The sequence below is a fragment of the Solanum tuberosum genome, unplaced genomic scaffold, assembly GCF_000226075.1.
Source record: "Solanum tuberosum cultivar DM 1-3 516 R44 unplaced genomic scaffold, SolTub_3.0 scf00158, whole genome shotgun sequence".
Taxonomy (NCBI): domain Eukaryota; kingdom Viridiplantae; phylum Streptophyta; class Magnoliopsida; order Solanales; family Solanaceae; genus Solanum; species Solanum tuberosum.
The window spans coordinates 757,850-777,387 of record NW_006239083.1 but is presented as its reverse complement, the minus strand read 5'-3'; the positions used below and the strand labels follow the sequence as shown (position 1 = coordinate 777,387).

The 19,538-nt window shown below is 36.8% G+C and overlaps 1 protein-coding gene across 1 annotated transcript; it reads right to left on the bottom strand.

Moving 5' to 3' along the window:
* Positions 1-1,153: 1,153 nt before the first annotated feature.
* Positions 1,154-19,003, bottom strand: LOC102605539 (transcription initiation factor TFIID subunit 5). Its single transcript, XM_006353596.2, has 19 exons — positions 18,710-19,003; positions 17,371-17,452; positions 15,274-15,352; positions 15,099-15,196; positions 14,956-15,012; positions 14,258-14,345; positions 11,421-11,527; positions 9,226-9,333; positions 8,923-9,074; positions 7,886-7,996; positions 7,724-7,793; positions 7,548-7,587; positions 4,894-5,058; positions 4,686-4,762; positions 4,385-4,501; positions 2,076-2,341; positions 1,871-1,966; positions 1,707-1,782; positions 1,154-1,626 (listed from the first exon to the last, which is right to left on the bottom strand). Exons 1-19 carry the CDS (start codon positions 18,898-18,900, stop codon positions 1,573-1,575), a joined length of 2,034 nt encoding a protein of 677 aa, XP_006353658.1. The 5' UTR covers positions 18,901-19,003; the 3' UTR covers positions 1,154-1,572.
* Positions 19,004-19,538: the final 535 nt, after the last annotated feature.

Sequence of the window (19,538 nt, the reverse complement as noted above, 5' to 3'; positions counted from 1 at the left end):
ATATAAATCATAAGTAAAACTTAAAACACAATACTTATAAGTATACCTATTATAGATGTAGTTCAAACATAAAATATAAATGTAATCATTATGAAAGGCAATAACCAAAAAGGGACAAAAGTGGTTAACTTCAACTTAATTCTAAACCTAAACATTATATATATATATAATTCGATTTTTTGGTTTTTATTTTTTAAAATCCAAAACCAAACCAAAAAACCAAACAAAGTAATTTGTTAATCCAAAACCAATCCGAAAAACTAAAAAACCAATCCAAATCAAAATTCGAGCTAATTTGATTTGATTATTCGGTTTAATCCAAATAGTGCACACCCCTAGGTGTAACTATTCATTTTCTTTGTTTGCATTTTACCCGGATCCCTTAAAGCCAACATATATGAGTCTATCTATTCATCTTTTTTGTTTCTCTCTTTCTTTGCATTGATGTCATGCTGATATATCAAATAATGTTTTCAAGAAGAAAAAAGAAGAAGGTAAAATAGAAGAAAGGCATGAAGAATATAAATTATTTGGTTTCGCATATATATATTTAGTACAAATGAATCAGACTTTATGCCCTTTTCTCCTTTCAGTTTGACTTCTTTCAAATTTTAAACAAGGAGAAAATTATGAAGAAACTAATAAAATCTAACTCTATAACGAAAAAATTGAAATATTTACATTTATATAAAGTATACAGACTATTTCAAATTCTTCTTCAAATTATCAAAATCAGCATTTCAAATAATAGTAATACCTTTGACACTGCGCGAAGCGCTGGTAATTTTACTAGTTACGTAATATATAATATTTGTTTTTCTTATCCGCTTGATTAACGCTTATAACTAGTACCACTATTTTTCAAATTAAATTCATTGATCGTCTACCTAATTAGAAAGTACGTCTGAAACTGTCCGTTGTTGCTTCTTATGATAGACACAACTAGTTGTTTGAATTGGCTTATTTTTACCATTTTAGCTTAAAACGAAGTGCTTATAAGCACTTTCGTAAGTTATCCACACACTTCAGAAGTACTTAAAATCTGTTTTGGATTAAAAAACACTTCAAATAAGCCAATAATCAAGTTTGTAATTCAGCTAACATTCATACATAATTCACAAAGTAGAAACAGGGAAAGGGTCTGTAAACAACCATGGTTAACAAACACAAGACCATAAATACTTGAGACATCCTACTCCCAAAATATAGCTTTAGCAGATGCGTAACTATGATCACTGATAATTGCACAACCTTTTCTGCCATGTTTCCAAGATTCCACCTCTGGGATAAGCAATAATACCAGGGTTACAGGAACATAAGCATTTTAAGGACATATATTAAATAAGTATTTACATATCCGACGTTCATCCACCATAGAAAATAAAAGACCCCCACGTTCCAAACTACACCATGCGATGCAAAATTGTATGTGAGATGCAGGTATCACCAACATGAGTTGCTCCTCTAACAAAACCAAGGTCTGAGAAGGAAAACTTGCCATTGATGATTGTACCAAAATTTGCAAGGGAACCACGATGTAATCTCACGTCAAGAGACTTTACAGCAAGGGATTCATGCACTTTTCGAGAAAGCCCCAGCGGCAAATAGAAGATTTCTTCGAGAAAACTGCTCACGGAGTATAACATGCAACTTTTAGAGGATGCACTAATAAAACCACAGAACGAAACAAGAATAACAATTCTTACGTGCAAAGCATAGACTGGAGTAGCTTTGGTAGGCAAGGTCTTCAATAAACGAAGCCTGTTGTTACTTCCAGATTTGCTGTTTGATAGAGAGAGAGAGAGAGCTGGCATTAGCAATCTAAGAGAAAACAAATGCCACAGTATATATCTGCTTCAGTAATACTTACTTCTCTTCTTTTAGTGGCGCTTTGGTGCTTGTGGTTACATCCCATAATTTTACAGTGCAATCAGCAGAGCCAGATGCAAGAAGTGAGCCTTCGCCACTGAAATAAGACATATAAGCTAGAATATAATCTATCTTCAATGAACCTCACACTCAAGTGCATCTCTGAGCATACACAAACTAAAGGTTAAGTTCATTTCCTTCCGTACCTAAAAGCAAGTGACCACACACAGGAGGAATGACCGACCAAAGGAGTAATACAACGTCCACTTGAGAGATCCCACATCATGACTGTTCCATCTTCATCACCGGATGCCATATATCGACCATCAGGAGACATTGCCAATGATAGGATCATACTCCTATGACCAATGAAAATTCTGACACAGTCGCCGCTCTGGACGTCCCACAAGCGTACAGTTTTGTCGCTTGATCCGGTTGCAATGTAATTGCAATTTGCATGCCATTGCACACACTACATGATGAATTTAACATGCTCTCAAATTTATGTCGCTTGAAAAGAAATTGCAAGAAATCTAAGTAATTGATAATTTTCATGCCAACATTGCAGAGCAACTGAACAGTTCTGCAACTACTTAGTGTACTTGGATCATTTTAATGGTCGGTTGTGAAATTCATTATGCTAGAAACTTTGAATGATATCATTCAATTAACTGTACTTTTTAATCCAAATTCAAAAAATACCCTGATATGGTTATGGTAAGTGCATTTTATTAGTACCCAATCTCTCCAGATAAAATATTCAACCTTCAAACTTTTTTAGTAAAGCATGACGACTTGTTTGGAATTAATTAAATACATTAAATATTAGTAATTAATGTGGGATTACACTAGGTATGTTGTTGTATTAGTAATTTATTTAAAAATCAAAATTAAAATAGTATTAATGTCTATTTGTCTATGTATCTCTGATATACTGTATAGAACTCAATTTTTTCTTCCAAAATTAGTCGCCACAAAATGGGACATGGGTACAAACTAGGTAAGACCTTTCCCAAATTGATCCAAGTTAAAAAAAAGTTAATCTTCCCTATGTGCTCAGGCTCTCCAAAATTATTGCAACAATCGTGTCGGATCCTTCAAAAAAATTCACTACTTTGGGAGGATCCAACACACACTCATTGGTATTTTTGAAGAGTCCAAGCAACATAGCTCTTTGCTGACTTATAATAATCTTAATTATCAAGCTACTCGATATTCATGGTAACAGTTAACTATTCCATTCCATTTTAAGGGGTAGTTTGGTAGAGTGTATAAAAATAATGCTCAAAAGAGTGAATTAGTAATGTTTGTATTAGTTGTGCTTGCATTAGTTATGAATAGATTATTTCTTATGCATTGTTTGGTTTGGTGTATTAAAAATAGTATGCATCGTATAAAAATATTTATTTACAAAAATATCCTCCACAATTATAGTGGAAAAGATGTAAAAGTGCTTTAGAGGGGTAATTGGGTCTTTAACCATGCTAATGCATGTATTAAATCCCTTTGCAATACTAATACCTAGAAATCCATGGTATTAGACTATTAGTAATACACTCCTCAATACATAATAGAGTATATAACTAATAGTTATACATAGCATGAAAAAGTGTACCAAACAAGGGACTACTAATACACAGAGCTAATGCATGCATTATCTTTGCTAATACACTCTACCAAAAGACCCATAACTGATTTAAATTAGTGCAGAGAATTTAGAAATAAAGATTGGATGGATAATCATATTGGAGTTAGAGACACACTAAAATAACAATTCACAAGAAGTGTGGATTGTTGGTGAAAAGATATTAAATTAAAGCCAAAAGAAGGTTACATTCAAAGTAAAAGCTAATGAAGTGTGGACTGTTGTTGAGAAGATACCAAATCAAAGCTAAAAGAAACATCATACTCCATCTGTCCCATTTTATATGACATGTTCGTCCGGAATGGACTTTAAGATGTAATTTTAACTTATCAAGTGTATTAGAAGTAGTTTAAGAAAAGAAGATAGTCGAAAAGTTAAGTGTATGCCTGAAAACATCACAAAAAGTTCAAAAATTAGAATACTTAAATGAACTTGAATTCTTGTAATTTGTGGTGGCCAACATTTTGGGGCATCACAAAATGATGACATATAAATTGCTATGGCAGGGAGTATTAGTCCTAGATAATTGAGCACACGGAAGACTTTGCCATTTTATTTTTTTGAACATGGGGAAAAGATGTCACTTTATAACAGTGGCCAAGTGATTATTGTTAAATTAGGTCTTGGGCCTAACTCACACCCCAAAAGCTAGCTCAAAGGGAGGAGGATTGCCCAAGCCTTATAAGGAGTCCACCCATCTCATTAACCACCGATGTGGGACTTTTGTCATTCTTTAACAATTATCGAGGACAAAAATGAAAAGTGGGTCAAGTAACTAAGATTGACTACCAGACAGAGTGATAAAGATGCCTACATAGATCAGATCAAATAAATAGTTCCCATGGCGTAGAGTACAAAACAGATACTCACATCTACATCTGACAAGTGTCCGGCCATTATTCTCAGAGGCTGTATCCTGTCCACAGACCAGATCTTTGCAGTGCGGTCATGTGAAGAACTGGCGAAATAATGTCCAGCTGGGCTAAACTGCACTCAAGATGTGAAGTGAGAACCAAACATATATTTGCCCAACGTGACAACTTTTATCTACAGTTATCATGAGCAAGCAAAAAATACATTAACTCGGGCAATTTTCCATTTAACGACCAATTAGGTGAGTTACTTAGAGAGATTGCAAATATATCACCACATTTACAAACTAGCAACCTACCTGGACATCCCATACTGGGTAATTGTGACCTTTGTAGCAAACAACATTAGCATTTAACTTTGTGCTCCATAAGCGAACTGCGTAGAAATAATTAGCCAAAAAGGTCACATCGTTAGAGAGTGAGCATATAGAACTGCTGTAACTATCATAATCCAAATGAATAAGAACTATTGTTGAGCTAATAGCAATCAAAGTCATGATATCATACTTGTTGAATCTGATGATGAAGAAAGAAGAAAATCCCCGTCCGGACTGAAGGATGCAGAATAAACAGGCCCTGAATGGCCCTGAAGTAATGTATAACATCTTCTTCCACCACTTGAGCCAAGCACATGCTCACTTGAAGGTGAATCAGTCTCCCCCTGCAAAAAAGCTGGTTCTAGCACTGTTCATCAACCATTCTTTTCTGTTTCACGCTTTTTTTGTGTGTGTGAGAGAGAGGGGGGCACACATTAACAATGACATGTTTTGCAAGATGTTGATAGTTTACAGCAATATTCTAAGACATCAGACTGTCTATGGCTACCCTGGCCCAAAAGTAGTAGCCTTCTTTTGCTTCAGCGAGTCAAACAAACTAATCCTTGGTTAAAAAGTTTTCACATATTTTAATAGATATGAAATGAAAAAAGTAGAAACTTGTAATCTTCCCTAAAGTTTCTATGACAAGAACAACAACTACACCCCCGAAGCAATAACCTCTCATTTAGTTTCTAAATATGTAGAGTTTATTTTTGAAGGACAAATTATTCAAAATTAGTTGCTTCAGTAATTGCTCAAATTCATCCTCAATAAGCAATTAGTATGGAGATAGTAGTTTTTTTTTAAAAAAATTGATAACCAAGAAATCCCCGAGGGCTAGCCGACGCATAGTCCAAAACTCGGAGGATATTGGAATCACCCCTCTCATATTCTATACTTAAAACCCATGTTTTTTGAAGTGGTTGGGTTCAAACTCGTGGCATGCCTCTAACTTGAACATTACATGATGTGCTCTTACCAATAGACCAAATCCATGGGGCTGGAAGATAATAGTTTCTGATTTTAGTGGAGATCAGTTTAAGAATCAATCTTGACCGCTGATATGCCTTAGAGAATAACATATCAGCTGGCTCCAAAGGTGTGTGTAGGGAACTATGAGATATTTGTCTTATTTCCTTTCTGCAAGGTAGAATATGACCCTATCAAATCCAACAGCTCAAGGCAAATATGCCGGTTTTACAATATAACTAGATTTTCCTGAGGGATTGTAGTGAGAGAATCACAAAAAAAATATCCATCTTTGCATTTAGGACAAGATAAAGGTGGAATCAAATTTTTATAGCAAAACTACCCTAGACCTAATATATCACATGCAACATTCAGAATATTACTGACGATGGAAAAGAATAAACAACTTAGCGCAAACTCAACTATATTAAAGGCTGTAATAAGAAGTAAAAAATTAATATGAAATAAAAAAATAATCAATAAAGAACACGAAATATAGCACCATATGGAAACTTTTCCAAGTCACATGGACATCCTATACACATTGTTTGGCACCTAATTGGTGTCTATAAATGAATTTCTTTTACTTATATTCCACCTTATTCGACAGAATTTTCACATGATAGGGGATTATGATCGGCGCTGAGCCATAGTGGCCATGCAGGCGTTTTAAGAAAACTCGAAGTGTTGTAACCTCATGTTACATTTGGATTCAAAACCATTGCCTTTTCCCTAGGAGTATCTAAGCCGCTAGCATACACGATGAGCCTCATAACAAGATATGTGACACAATTCACAATTATTGATCACTTCAACATTATAGGAGTGGTTCAAGACTTTTCAAGAGATAGAAAACAAGTATGTAGACTTAAGGAATAGCTCTTCATTCCTTGTTTCTTTTTTGGTGCACTTGTGAAGTTCTTATAGGCTTATCTAATCGAGAAAATTTAAAGCAGAGAGGATTCCAGTTGAGCACCAGATGTTAGTTATGCTGTGCAGAGTCAGAGTCGAACAGTCACCTGTTCTTACATTGTGATGTAACTACTCAATTGTATCAACGTATAGTTGGACTCGGATGGACAATGCCAAGAACTACAGCTGATTTACTGAGATGCTGGCACAATCAGGGAGATAACGTCAGGCAAAAGAAGTGGTGGAGTCTCACTCCAGCTTGTATTTGGTGGACAGCTTCGAAGGAAAGGAACGCTAGATGTTTTGTAGGCAACAATAGCCCCATTTTCAAATGATAGAGATGAACTGTTTTGTGTTGTTTATGTTTTTGGTGCAAAGAGAATTATGTAAATGATGTAGACTCCGATATCAGACATGATAGATTCCTTGTGAGAAGTGAAAGGATTTCCAATACTTTTGGAAGCTGCACATGGTTAGCAACACCCTTGTAACAAGTTTTTTTAATACAAATGTTACTTTCTCCAAAAAACGATAGGATATTGTTTGTTAGAATCATATTCTGATATAGATTATTTTTTGTATACAGGAGATTTTTCGATTAAAATTATTTACCTTGTTGAAAAATGGAAGGAGTTCAAGAAATATTTCCATCAGAAATGTAAAGCTGCATCTATATGTTCAGTCGAGAAACCTTCATGACTAGTCATGTTTCTGCTATGCAAATTTCTGATGTAATTAACTTCACAACCCTAGTGCAGTCTCTCAGTGAAATAAAATTTTATCTACTTATCAAAGAAATAAAAGCAGCGAAAAATAAATCTTTCTTGCTGTCTGTTTGGTGAGATATACTGTGACTAGCAGTAGTATTACTAGGGACCTGTTCAACCTCTATCGACTAATAAACATCTTGAAACAATAGCAATACATTTGAAAAGGAATTGAGGACCATCATATTGGACTTACATGGACCAGTTTGTTGCCCAAGCTTTGCCATGTCCCAGACCTGTAAAATGGGGGACTTAGATAAGAAGATGATCAAAGTTACCAATTTCAAAAAAAAGATGAGAAGTAAATCAAGGATCAACAGATACTTTATTTGTGACAACAAAATTTCAACATTATTCAGAACCTACAAGCACCTTCAGAGATGAGTCTGAGAATCCACCAGCCACTAGTGATCCATCATGAGATATTGATGCACAGTTTAGTCTATAGACATTTACAGATGAAATCACTAAGATTAGAATATGTTCCTGAAAACAAATTCCACACTTGAAAAATTCAAGATCATGAAAACTTACCCATTATGTGTATTAACAAATGTATAGAAGCTAACTGAGGGCAATGATGCATTACTCAACTGTACACGGTTCCTCAAGTCCTCCAGAATAGAAAGTTCTACCTCTACAGGTCTGTGACAAATTTTCTTTCAGTTAAGATGATCCAAGATCCAAGAAATATGAAAGTGCATATGTCTAAGATCAATACTATCACAAATTTACCAACTTCAAATCAAGGACAAGTCTAAGTGAAAGCTTTAATCAGAGTAGGATTTTTGGAGGGAAAAAAAGGAACCAAGACCAAAAGATCTTGTAATATATATTTCATTTCATGAAACAACCCCCCCCCTCTCCCCCTCCCCCCCCACACACACACAGATATGAAACATAATGTAGTTGGTACAGCTGAACAAGAAAACATATACTTATCTACCCCCTGGCATCCATGTTTTTCATGTTATTTGAAGAGTATATGAATGCATACAAGGAAATATACTATGAGTATGACTTTATTAAAGATATTTTAATTATCAAAAAAATATACTCCCTCCGTTTCAAATTGAGGACTTGTTTTGACTTGGCACGGAATTTAAGAAAATAAAGAAGATATTTAAATCTTGTGGTCTAAAATCAAAGATCTATCAAATGTACCGAAATGCCTTTTATTCTTGTGGTCTTAAACATGCCATGTGGGAAGTAAAATTTAAAACTTGCTAAAAAAGGGAAGGGTCATTCTTTTTTCAATGGACTAAAAAGGAAAGTACGTCAAACAAATTGAAACGGAGGGAGTACTATGAGTATGACACACCACAGAAAGGATTGAAGCTCAATCATATTTTCCTCATCCTTCATAATATTCCTTTTTGATGCAACTCCTTAGTATAGCAGTTTCACTTAATGTTTCCTAATGGATCATGATGACTGTATTTCAAATCAAATTATGACCTCCAACAAGAGTGTCTTTTCCAAGTAAGGGGAGGGATGTTGTAGGAGAGAAAAAAAACAATAGGGCCCTCTCTTTTTCTTTTGGTAAGTAAGATAATAGGATTGAGGAATACATAGCAGGTAAAGCAAGTTCCGGTTTGACACGTGGTGTAGTTGTCACCGTGCTACTCTCTGTACGAGAAGATTTCCCTGTTGCAACCCCAACTTTGTCCTTCTTTAGTTTTTTAAGAGGTGCACCTTGTTTACCACCTTCAACTGACTTCTTCTGAAAAAAAGGCAAAATAAGAACAATAAATGTGGAAGGATGACACCAAATAAAATTTACACCACTAATGAAATAGAAAGATACGATAATTTTAGTGGGAAATATTTATGAATATGATCAAGTGGGAAATGAACAGACAGAAATTCAATACCTTGTTTTCTTCCACTTCTCCTTCCTTAGGATCTCCGTCAAACTTTTCTGAGTCTGGAACCGAACCTCCTGTCTTTTCTAACCGTTCTTCTAAAGAATCTTCAAGCAGCTGCAAATTAAATTATCAACACATCTCCTGGGGATAAAATTTAAAACATGGAAGACCTACATTACACAGACTCTTCTAAAATTGAGGGATATGATCCGTGTTGGGGGTGTCAGACTCATTAAATTCTGTCTAGGATATGTGGATACAAATAGAATATCAAACACAGGTAAAGGGGATTCTTAATAAAAATGAAAGTAATCATTTCACCTCAGTATTTTATTCATTAATATGCTTTGTTATTTGGATTGGTCCACTCCATACACACACACACATGGAATGTAAGATTGGCCCGTTCCACTGTGAAAGGTAGGTTATATTACGACTATTATCTCATTAGGCCTGCTACAATATTTTTGTAGTATTAAATATTCAGCCCATTTTACATTTGAACCAAATCTTATGCGGAAAAAACCCATCTTATAGGAAGCAAAAGCTACCCCACTCCCTAAAGTGAAGAGCCCCCCCCCCCCCCCCCCCCCCCCCCCCCCCCCCCCCCCCCCCCCCCCCCCCCCCCCCCCCCCCCCCCCCCCCCCCCCCCCCCCCCCCCCCCCCCCCCCCCCCCCCCCCCCCCCCCCCCCCCCCCCCCCCCCCCCCCCCCCCCCCCCCCCCCCCCCCCCCCCCCCCCCCCCCCCCCCCCCCCCCCCCCCCCCCCCCCCAAAAACCCCCCCCCCCCCCCCCCCCCCCCCCCCCCAGTAACAAAACAAAAATAAGGAGGATGAAGATTAAGGCGAAAGAAGGGGCCACTCCATCACGATGTTCTTTATCTTTTGACTCTCGTCTCTCTGACCTTTTCATTCGCCATATGAAAGTCGAATAATCCATCTTTTTTTAACTTGAAAAGGGTGGTGTTTAGGCCAACTTGTGTGCACCGTGAATATTCCATTAGGTACATGCTTTCTTCCACCAACACAGGTACTGGATAAATCTCCTACCAAGCTTGGGCAGATGGGAAGAAATCACCTAGAATTTTTTGTCTTGTCTCTAAGGTTTGCACCCACTTAATTACCCATCTTATTTTAACCAGATCCAACATGTATTCCACCCACATTGAGGAAGTGTGATGTCGACACAGCCATTTGGCGAAAATGCTTAGTCCAAGTAACATAGCATGAGATGGTAACACATTTAAGCTAACCCTTTTCAAGAGCATAACCCAAGCAATCCTTAAAATTTACAAAATATGAACCTAGAATGGCTCAAACTAGTTGATAGTGATATACTCTCCTCAGATAATATTAGTTTATACGTGAAGGAGTAAGCTTATCACTTGTCTATAACTTGCACCTCCATATTTTTCGTTTTCTTTTTTTTTTCTTTTAATATGGGTTGTTCGGTCAACTTGCGTGAATCTGTATCTACTACCTTCCACCAGCATATACACAGTAAGTCTGCCCACCAAGACTTAGGTAGATGAGAAAAAACAACCTAGCGCTTTTGTTTCTACAGGAACTTGAACCCTGATCTCCCATAACTTTACCCACTTCATTGACCGCTTCGCCATACCCATAGCTATAAAACAGAGAATAAGAGAATGTTTTATAATAGTGGTGAACTAGTCCCAGACCCAATCCAAATGGTCTCTAATTACTTTGATGAACTACAGGGCCCTTTTACCTTCTTCTTTTTTTGAAACTGGTAATGTTGTATAAGGCCCTTTTCTTTTTCCTAAAACCAATCTTGATATAACAATTTAGATCATAAACACATGTGATCTCATCCTCAATACTTTGAAACACATACTTCAAAGGTAATGCAATCAAAAGAATTTTGTTATTCTCCCACTAATTACCCCTCTTTCTCAACAACTCAATGTACCCAACCTGCACTACGTTCTGGTAAAGGAATCGGTCAAATATTGTTTCTTGTATTTCTTTTTTTGGGGGGGTATTCATTCTTCCATACATTAGCATGGGAAGACTACCAGCTGGCCAATTTAATTGTTTCATGGTCAGTTAACCAACAAACACGAATATTCATCAAATAGCGTAAAGTATTGACAAGTAAAATAGTCAAAAGCTGATATTTTACTACACAATCCAATCCAAAAACATAAAGATTAAAATTATTGGTAATGACTGTTTGCTTACCCCCCAATGAACTTCTTTCTGATTTATGAGACTAGCATCATGGCCACTTGCAACAAGAGTTACAACTTCCGCATCATCAGATATAGAGCCAGGCTGTCCAGGAGAAACTGTCATTTGATACAAATTAGCTTAATGTAATTACTTAATTTAATAAATACAACAACTCTAAAATTACACCATCAAGTTTGCAAACAGCGGTAAAATCAAGGTGGGAAATGGGGGAAAAACACTATTTTGGGAAGATGTGTGGGCTGGACAAGAAACTTTGAAGAACAAGTATCCTGACTTGTTCAACCTGAGCCTTCAAAAGGTATCCACAATTAGAGAAATGAGAGACAATCAAGGGTGGGATCTCAGGTTTAGGAGACACTTGAACGACTGGGAAATTAACAGAGTGGCTGAACTACTCAATACTCTGGAGCAATACAAAGATTTAACCCCCAATGAGGACAATCTATTTTGGCTACCAGACAAGCAAGGCAGATTTTCAGTTGGTTCAGCTTACAAGACATCACAAAGATCAGTCTCTCAGAGTAGTGGCTGGCCCTGGAAGATGATCTGGAAAGTCAAGGTACCCTTCAAGGTTGCATTTTTCACTTGGCTATTAGCCAAACAGGCCATACTCACCCAGGACAACCTTATGAAAAGAGGTCGTCAGTTTTGCTCTAGGTGCTCTTTTTGTGAATGTGAGATTGAGACAATAAATCATCTCTTTCTACATTGTAGAGAGACTGTGAAGTTATGGCAGATTTTCATCAATTTAAGAGGCATAAGCTGGACTATGCCAAGGAGCATCAAAGAGGCTCTAGCTTGCTGGAATAGAGATGGGAATCAGTCGGGACACAGGGAGAGATGGAAGATTGTCCCAGCCTACATTTGGTGGACTATATGGATGGAAAGGAACCAGAGATGTTTCGAAAACAAGAGTTGCTCTCCGCAGAAACTGAAGATGAACTGTCTAGTCCTTTTCTTTTTTTGGTGTAAACACGAATATCCTCAAGAAGAAGAGGATATTCCTAGTATTTTAGATTATTTATGAAGCTTAGTAGGGACACCTCTCCCTCTGTAATTTTGTTGTAAGTATTACTGGAATACTTTTCTGAGTATTCCTTTTGTTCATAATACAAGTTACCTTCTTCAAAAAAATTACACCATATGATTATATAATGATTAAGGGGCAAGGCACAGGGGGATCATGGGCCACTAAACTATTCATAGGGTTGCATTTAGGACAATTTTTTACTCGAACATTGCCAGACTACCTGGAAAAGAGTGTCTTTGGCCCTTGTGCCAAACATACCATGAAGTTAATTGAGTAAATCATCTGCATCTAGTGACTTTGGCATTGCTTGGCACAAGCAAAATGGAGTCCGATGCAAGAGATAAAGAGGAAAAGAACTCAAGACTTAAAAATCAAATCTGGAATACCCTCTGCATCTATAGCTCACTCTTATTACTGTTCTTCATTCCAATAAATCTTTGACCTTAATTTTAGTAACCTCCCTTTGTCAGAACCCAATAGAGGCACATAGTCACTACAGCTAGTTAAACCACCACTTGTTACACCTCCTATGTGACCATGTTCTCCCACAACATGATGACAATTCAGCAAAAACAGCCACATCTGCAATATCTAATCAAAGACTTCTTTTCTCATTTCTTTTTCTCCCAGTAACTTGATAAATTCTAGCTACCAAGGAAAAAGTATTGGAGTTTCTTCAAGCTGGTAACAAGCATTGGGCCAAGAAACAAAAGCTGGAGGCGAATCATGGAAAAAAAAGAGTGCACACATATGGAAGAACCAAGCAATATGAAGGAAGTAATTATGGTAAAATTCACCACTATTTATAATAAACATGACAGTTTCCCTCTAGTCATGTGATGTGGTTCCAGAGGGTTAAGATGGTTAATGGTCATGGAGGGACAAAATAAACAATGATCTGACAGAAAGGAGCTGAATTATAATTGTATGCTTTTCCTTTCCCGGTCTTTCTTCAGTGGATGCAATGATGGGCATTTGTTCTAACAGGATAACGGTCAAGGAAAATACATGTCAAATGTGGAAGCCTTCAGCTTCTCTCACAAATTTTTTTCTCTTCTTCCTTCTCATATGGTTTGGTTATCATACCAATATATATGGAAAGATGTAACTGCTCCTTCCTAAACACTTCATGGTGGATAAATATTTACGCTATTTCTACGATGCCAAGGAAGGGGTGCTTCTTCACTTGGTTAGCTTCTAGAGGGGTGATTTTGACGGCGGAGAATGTTAGGAAACAGAAGGTCGTCTGTATTAGTTGGTGTTTCCTTTGTAAGGAGGAAGGTGAGGACGTGGATCATATTATGCTACATTGCAATCTAGCAATGAGGTTATGGTAGGGTATCTTTAGATGGTTCGGCGTTTCATGGGTGATGCCAAGATCTGTGAAGGAGTTGATGTTTAGTTCAAAGATTGGTGCCAGGAGAAAAAGGCAAAAAGCTTGGAATGTTACTTCTCTTGCTTTAATGTGGGTTATTTGGAGAGAGAGAGAAATAGGGGGGCTTTTGAAAGGATGGAGATGAGCCTTGCTGAACTGAGTAGTAGTCTCCGCATTCTATTTTCTTTTGGTGCACCAATGTAGTTCCTATTTGTATATAGGATTGGGTGTCTTTTGGAGTGAACCATATTTTGTAGGTTTCTTCTTTTTGGGTATATCTCTTGTTTACAGCCATCTCGGCCTTGTTTTATTATTGAAATACTTTACTTAATCAAAAAAGATTACACTAAATGAAAATGGTCAATTTAACATAGTTGAAAATTGAAAGGTTGAATGCAACTGCGAAAATGGGAACTGCACCTTGAAAATTAATGCGCTCATTGATGATCCCAAGCATTGTAATAGATTCTGTCTTGTGCAAGTATTGCAGCAAAAGATCATAGGAGTACTGTTTCAGAGTAAAAAAAGCAAATCAAAAGGTTAATCCAGTTAAGCTCTAAAGGTGTGCATGGTAAAAAGTAATCAACTGGTGCCAGACATGTCTATTGCCCAAAGCACAGTTATCAAACTGCACGTAAATCCACCAAACTAGACAAACCATTAGACAAATGATTGTTCTTTTAATGTGCATGGTGATAAGATACATGGCATGAGAATAACAGAGAACATTGTAGTTAATTTCAACAAACCTACATGATGAACTAGCCATTATCCCCCCTTTCTTATTTCTCAGTATGTCAAACCAGGGGTGTTTGCTATGTTATCGACATAATTAATAGGAGTTCTGCTTCAAAAGAAAAGATTTGAAAAGAGGTGGATTTTTTTGTCAAAAAGTTGAAGTTCCACAGCAAAATAAGTGGTCAAGAGCAGGAAATGAAAGAAAATGCACTCTAAAATGAAATATCACATTAGTTTCTTTTCCTCCTCTGTAACTCGATATGCATTTGCACCAATTGCTAACAACCCCAGACACACTTGGCTTTCACAGTTGAGACATTAGTGTGCACTATAGTAGCAGAAAAATTCAACCAGAAGAAGCAAAAGGATCAAGAGAATACCTGACACATCTTAATGTTCACTTTGCTCAGCCGTATAGAATGAGCAAATTCCATTTCCTGCATTTTACAATATGTTTAGTGAGTATATGACACACTTAAGCATGGAAAAGGGCATCCATACAGGTGCTAGGATAGTGATGTACCTCTAGATGGGATGGTGAGAGAACGCCTTCTAACTTCTGAAGATCACGCAAATGCGTCATCTCATGGTCTTCACGGTAACTATTGAAAAAGGCTCGTGCTGGCAATAAAAGAACTGTGTTAAAAATTATCTCACAAAGATCAACTTACAACCAAAACATAACTGATAAAGTATACCTTCTTGAATATGACCTCTAGCGACAAGTTCCATGAAACAATGAATAAATACAGGATACAAAACACGAAGCAACTCGTGCTGCAAGATTGAAATATATATATGTTCAGATGAATCAATAAAAGCAATAATCTCATTTAACAAATGAAAGAGGATAACAATACTTAACATAATATAAGATGATTTCAAATGAGCCATACATACTAAAAGAAAAAGACTTAACAATCCCAATATATACAATGGCCAAACTGTTGGAAACAACAAAGTTTGAATATCATTTCTGCTAATCGAAAGGTATCCTAAGCAGTACCAGCACTGCAGGAAGAGAAACGACCAAAGGAAAAAAAGGAAACAGAACACTTGGCATTTAACATTGTTTCATGTTATTTCCAATAGATCCTACGTTTCTTTAGAGACGATACAACTGCACTCTCTAGGATATGAAATAACTTCCATGTACATGAAAGGATTTTAAGGAGAGAGATGGCTAAATATCAGAGGGAGCTGATAATAAATATTCTGACTGAAACAAGGGGCGGATCTTTAAGGGCGAGGCGAATCCCAACCCCTTCGTTAGCTAGCTTAACTTCCCTCTTTTCAATCAATATCAGATTATGTTGGAATTGGAGCAAATTCAGATGCACATCCCTCCATTACAATAGAAAGAGAGGCAAGCCAGGAATGGACTGAGACAAGGTAAACAGAAATGGACAAAAATAAATGGAATGTAGCTTCAGCTATTACAGGAAACCACAAAATATTGAAGACTAAAGAGATTAAGTCAAAAGGAGGAGTCTAACTTGGAGAGAGAGATAAAATGGTCCCTTATGTTTGAGTGTAGGTTAAAGGTGGTCCTTCAATAAACTCCAGAACAATTTTAGTCTTCTAAGTTTGCCAAAAGTGAGCATTTGGTCTTTGACAAATATTTAACAAACTCGGGTGGTTAGACTCTATTTTTTTTTTGAAACAGAACTCGGGTGGTTAGACTTTATCAGAATGGTGAAAATAATGATCCAACCAAAAACACCAGAAAATCCTGTCATATCTTGAAAACTGCAACACCAAAAATTGAAACCATATACCAAAAAACAGATTTTACAAGATGGCAAAAATTGCACCATCCTCCAAAAATAAACCAAAATTATCAAACTGGCAAATGTTGTAACTATAAATGTTAATTCATGTTAAATCTTTTATTTTTCACAGTTCCTGTTAAATTTACCAACAAGAATTTGTTAAATATTTGACATAACCAAAAGTGTTCGCTTTTTTTTTTTTTTGATGACAAGGGAAACCCGCAGCCGCTACCCTTTGGGTGTGCACAGGGTAAAACCCCTGCTCCTATGCAATAGCTTGCAAACCACACAAGAGAGGTAACCCGCACTAGGCTTAGCGACGAGCTCAACCCAGAAGGCAAACCCCTTGCTAGTGGGTTCCGAACTTGAGACCTCCTACATGGAAGTTCCCAAGCCCAAACCATTGGGCCACCCCAAAGGGTGTGTTCGCTTTTGGTGAACTTAAAGGACCAAAATTGTTCAAGAGTATATTTTAAGGGACCATTTTGAACCTACCAAACATACGGAACCAATTTTGTCACTTTTTCATCTGACTTGTATAATCACACAACCTAACCTGTATGAAGACAGCACGCTTGTCATGCTTATGTTATGGAGAGCTATTTTTGGCTCGCATATTATGATCGCAATGGTAGAAGACAGTATTAAATCCATCGTTGGTGCTACATTTATAGCATAAGTCCATAAACTAGAGTTGAGAATCACAAATATGTGAACTCAATTTCAAAGACCTTGTCACTGCCAGAAAGACAGCAGCAGAAGTATTAACAGGTCAAGGCGCTCACTTGATCGCCCTAATACATTATGTTAAGGATTAGAAAGAGCTAAATAACAGAGAAAAAGAAAGCCTCTCCTTTCCATTTGTGTTTATTGCCAAGCCTCTCCTTTCCATTTGTGTTTTTGCCTATGGTATTACTGGTGGCAGGCCTTTTATTAGTGCATTACATGTCATGAGGAGATATTCATCATGATACTACATAAACTACCTCTCATGTTACTGTTAGCACAAGTCAAAGGACCAACCTTATACAAGTCCAGTGAACTATAGGCCCATGACCGAAGCTTGCTATATTCTTCTTGGTATCGTTGGGGACCAGTTTCAAATCTGAAAAGCATGAAAATTTAGATTCAGAATGATATCAAAGATGCATGCTAAGAAAATAACCAGAAAGCATGCATTATCACACCTGCCAAGACCAGAACTCTTGCCATAACATCTATCTATATCTGTAATATTCTAAAAGTAGGAAGCTCCAGAGTATAATGTCACTTACATAACTTGTTTTTCCTAGTTTCATTAGGAAACTCATTTTCCTCATTTTAAGGAACTTGTTTTCCTAAAGAAAATATTTTCCAAAACATTTGACCAATCAAACATGAAAAAAATGGAAAACATTTCCTCCATACCAAACACACCATTGTTGTTGCCCCTTCTTGAAACAACTAACGAAGCCTAAATCCTAAACAGTTCGGGTCAGCTCATAAATCCTCTTCTACATTCCCTCTATTTATTTATTTTGAAATAGGTAACTTTGTATTCACACAAAAGAACTCATCAGAAAACTGATGAACTGATGAGGATACATTTACAAACCCCCAGGGGATGCCATCATACTCAAAATCCAAAATCAAATTTTCAAAAAATTACAGTTGGCCTATAAACTCCACTAAGCTATATACTGTCCCCACTAAATCTTGCTTACACCAAAAATATAAAAGACTAAGAGATCTCATCTTGATCTTCTGTGTGCTGCTACCTTTCCCTTCATATATCTCTCGTTCCTTTCTTTCCATAATGTCCACCAGATGCAAACAGGGATATTCTTCCACCAATTTTACTTTGATCCTCTCTTTTCAATTCCTTGCCAGAGTGTTAGTACCTCAAAAGTGGTTCTGGGCATTGTATATGGTATTTAGAACCGCAACCTCATGGCGAAACACTATGCATTTACAGAAAATACAGGAAATGAGGACAATTGATTCGAAAAGAACCTATTTCACCAAGTAGTGCTAATTTCTCCCTTAAAAGAATGGCTCCCGTGACTAAATTTATGTTACCTACACAGAGAACAGATTTTTTTGTTTGGCAGTTCAGGGTCAATTTGGGCATTTGCAGAAATGCTATTGGAGGGTGAAGAAGAACTGCTTCTATTCTGTTGCTGCTGCTTTTCTTCCAACAACCAAGTTACCTCTCAACCCTAAACTAGTTCAGTTCTATCAATCTTCTATATTCAATCCTTCTCTACTTTAACGTGCTTCATTGAAATTAAATTATCTTTTAAAGGTAAATTGATTTTAGAACTTAATCCTCGTAGCCAAACAGTAATTATTACATCAAATTAAGTGGAAAAAAGAAACTTACTCAGAGAAAGAAAGGATTTTTTTGGTTAAGTCGGGGTCAATCTGAGAATTTGCGGAGTTGTTGTTGTTGTGGATTGAAGAAGAGCTGTTTTTATTCAGTTGCTGTTCTTCTTGAAAAGCAATCTCCGTTTGCTTGAAACCCTTCTTCTTCAAATACGCTACGACTGCTTTCTCAATCTCTTCTTCATCCATGGCGAAAAATGGAAAGATTTGAGAATTGGGGGGAAGAAGAAGAAAACACCTGGGGTTTATAGGACCGAGAATTTTGATTTGGGGTTTCTGGAGGGACTTAATACGACGTCGTTGTCAGTTTATTTATGGAAGGTTTTTTTGTTAGGTTTCAATTTCTCATTTAATTGCAAGATTTATCGTTTAAATGGATTGGTCAGTAATTTTTGCCCTTGAAAATTGAACTTATGCTTAAGGCATCTCTAATCCAAACACTAAATTTGGTGTCAGCACTATTTTTAGTGTAATCAACTTCAATCCATTGCACCAAATTTTACACCAAAAAAATATATTTTTCTCTCTCTTCATTATTATATTATTATTTTTTATTGCATTTTTATTTGGCAGAAGTACTCACTACCCCCCTGAACTTGAAGCTTTTTATACGGTGTACACCTAAACTAAATTTTGTTTTAATTACCCCCCCGAACTTGTTTATTCCTCTGTCGCGTGCACCTTTTTCGTCCACATGGCGTAGAAACTGACAACACACTCTACTAGGCGCGTGAGGAAGTGATTTTTTGCCACATCATAAAGGTCCAACGGTAAAAAACGTAAAAGAGCCATTTTTCTTTAATATTTGGCATATTTTAAAGATTTTT